At 51.0% G+C, this 2,967-nt stretch overlaps 1 protein-coding gene across 1 annotated transcript; it reads right to left on the bottom strand.

Moving 5' to 3' along the window:
* Positions 1-1,546: 1,546 nt before the first annotated feature.
* LOC118258293 (feather keratin Cos1-1/Cos1-3/Cos2-1-like) lies at positions 1,547-2,353 on the bottom strand. Its single transcript, XM_035566954.1, has 2 exons — positions 2,255-2,353; positions 1,547-1,873 (listed from the first exon to the last, which is right to left on the bottom strand). The coding sequence occupies exons 1-2, from the start codon at positions 2,351-2,353 to the stop codon at positions 1,547-1,549; spliced, it is 426 nt and encodes a 141-aa protein (XP_035422847.1).
* Between the last annotated feature and the right edge of the window lie 614 nt (positions 2,354-2,967).

The following is a 2,967-nucleotide window of genomic DNA, read 5'->3' as shown; positions in this document are numbered from 1 at the left end:
AGGTAAGTGTAGTGCCTCTGACAAATGAAGATGACGAACTAGTAACGACAGATGTGTAGAAGGCAGAGGTACTTAACTTCTTTGCCACAGTCTTCTGACTGGTGGTAAGGTGGAATCCTTCTGGAGGCAATATTAAGGCACATGCAGGACAAGGAGGTGATCCAGGACAGCCAGCATGGCTTCAACAAGGGTAAATTTATGCCTGACCAATCGGGTGGCCTTCTATGATGAAATAACTGCATCAGTCAACACGGGAAGACTGATGTCATCTACTTGGATTTCTGTAAGGACTTTGACACAGTCCCACATGACATCCTAATCTCTTAATTGGAAAGATATGGATTTGAAGGGTGGACCATCTGATGGATAAAGAATTGGCATGATGGCCACACCCAGAGGGTAGAAGTCAATGGTTCTATATTCAGATGGAGACTGCTGATGAGTGGTGTCCCTCAGGGGTCTGTCTCGGGACTGGTGCTTTTCAATATCTTCATCAATGACATAGATGATGAGATCGAGTGCACCCCTGTACCTGGTAGCAGCACGAACTTGTGAATTCCCTCAGGACTACACATCTTGGCAACAGCTGGGCCATGCCAGATTCTGTGCTCAAGGGTGATAGGACTGCACAGGCAAGCTGTACCTGCTATTCATGCCCAGAAGCGCTGCTCATGATCAGGTGGTGGAGGAGAGGGGAAAGTGGAGTAGAGACAGAGGGCCATCCCCAAGACAATTACCCATTCCCAGTTCCTGCCATCTTTTGGGAACATCTTTGTCTGAGTCCCCATCCCCAGCACAGCTCCACCCAAAGCAAGATGAACACTCTTCCCCAAGAGATGGCGCCTCCAAGGTCAACGGAACATGCCTAGGCAGAAACTGTCACAAGTCAAGGACTGGTGGCCATTGGCTGTGGAGGAACTATGGATGTCTTCCTCAGCTTCAAGAGACCGTGCCTGAAAGATGAATTGCTACGGTGTGCCCCAACCTCCGATGCATAGAGGAGTGAGGCAGTGCCTGCAGCTAATTCCCACCAAAGCAATGGCTTTCTCCCTTGGCCATCTCCATGTAGATAGAAAGACCAGACCAGGACACATTCAGGGATGCTGCAAACATTTATTGAGTCTCAGGAGGGAAATGAGGTGACTGAGAAGGGAAATGAGGTAAGGAGGCCCTGAGAGCGGAGAGCAGGAGGAACAGACAAAGGTTTTTCAGCTTCTCCTACAGCACAGTTCCCACAGGGCATCCATCTACCCGGCTCACAAATGGAGAGAGGCTTGCAGGTCAATCCAGGCTGGTTTCTGGGGGCCTCACAGAAAGCAGAGGGTAACAAGGAAAAGAGAGAAAAAGAGTGAGTAAGTGCAAAACAGGAAAGGTAGACATTGGCTGTGTTGTCAGAGAACCCAGGCTGTCCCCTTCCTGTCTGTCATTACAGGACAAGCCAAAGATGGTCAGCTTCTCTTAAAACAACAGCAAAAAGTTCAGTTTTTCTGTCCAGCATCATATTCTGAGTTCCTGGGGTCCTGGTCTGGGGCACTGTCTGGCATCTTTAGCAGGGGCGGCAACAGTAGCGGCTGGCAATACAAGAGAGGTCACAGCACCCAGAGTTGATGGGGACTCCATCACAGCTGAGGATGCTGCCAACGGCAGCAGAGGTGGAGGATCCCACAGCAGTGTTCTGTGGGAAGGAGCTGAGGATGGGGCCAGGCAGGGTCACCACCACGGGAGAGGGCTCAATGACGACGGTGGAGTTCTGGCACTGCCTGACGCAGGGCTCGTTGCAGCTGCTGGCCAGCGGGGTCGGGCCACAGGGCTGGCACGGAAGGCATGGCCGGCACTGGTCGTAGCAGGACATGTCTGGGGGCAGGAGGTTCACCTGGGAGAGAGGGCAGGGAGGAAGCTAGAACATGGGGATGCATGAGGAGCAGCCTGTCACCACACCAAGAGGGAACCAAGGCACAGGCCATGCTGAGAGCTGGAGGCTGTGCAGGGATGTGCGAGGGCTTCTTGGTGTCATCCTGACAGGGCACAAAAAGAGCCACCAGGGACTATCTGGCTACAGCTGAGGTTCTAGCCAAGAAGCCATTGTAGTACATGTCCATCCTCTTTCCATGACAAACCTTCTCCCCACTTCCCTCTCCCACTACCAGCAGCCCCAAGATTTGGCATGGAACAGAGCTGATTGCAGCTAAGAGGTCCATAGAGCTGAGACTCCCTTCTGGAGAATGAGAGGGACAAGAAGGGGCTTCACACTCACCTGGTTCCTAAGGAGGAGAAGGCCAGAGAAGTGAATGAAGGAGCACGGAGCTGGGCTGGCTTTTATAGTGGGCCTTAGCTGCCCGATATCCAGAGGCATCCCTTGAAGCTGTGATTATTTTCTGACAAGCTCCTCTTGAATGCAAAACATCCCAGCTAATGATATGGGCTGTGTGTTTCCTTCCTGTGATGATGTTTTTCATTTCCTGCTTTATGCCCATTCCTCAATTAAGGCAACTTTTGAGTGGCAGGTAGGGAGGCCCAAGTATTTCCGTGCAACACAAGTCAGTGTGGGCAGAAGACTCAGCTCACATGCTGGAAGGGTCCAGTAAAGGCAAGTGATGTCAGCCTGGGTGACTCCTTAGGGGCTCTTTGAAGCTGTTTTTCCCAGAGGTGGCCCAGCTCCCGGGTTGTGACCCTATCCCACCAAACACTGCCCTCAGGGAAAACCTTCCGACATGTTTTGCCTCCTCCTGCTCTCATACGGGAATACCCGTTTGTGAGGAAAGTTTGTGCAGGGCCCTTTATGGATCTCAAAAAAAAACCAAAACAAATCAAACAAACAAACAGACAAAAAACCCAAACCAGTAAACAAAAAAACAAGGACACATGGGTAATTTAGTGTCTGTTTTTGTAAGACAGAATAAGAAGAGGATCCTAATATGAAGGAAGCTTATTTCTGTCATGACACCCAGCAGAACAGGTGGGCATGGG

Source organism: Cygnus atratus, chromosome 25 (genome assembly GCF_013377495.2).
Source record: "Cygnus atratus isolate AKBS03 ecotype Queensland, Australia chromosome 25, CAtr_DNAZoo_HiC_assembly, whole genome shotgun sequence".
Lineage (NCBI taxonomy): Eukaryota > Metazoa > Chordata > Aves > Anseriformes > Anatidae > Cygnus > Cygnus atratus.
This window is presented reverse-complemented; position numbering and strand designations above follow the sequence as displayed.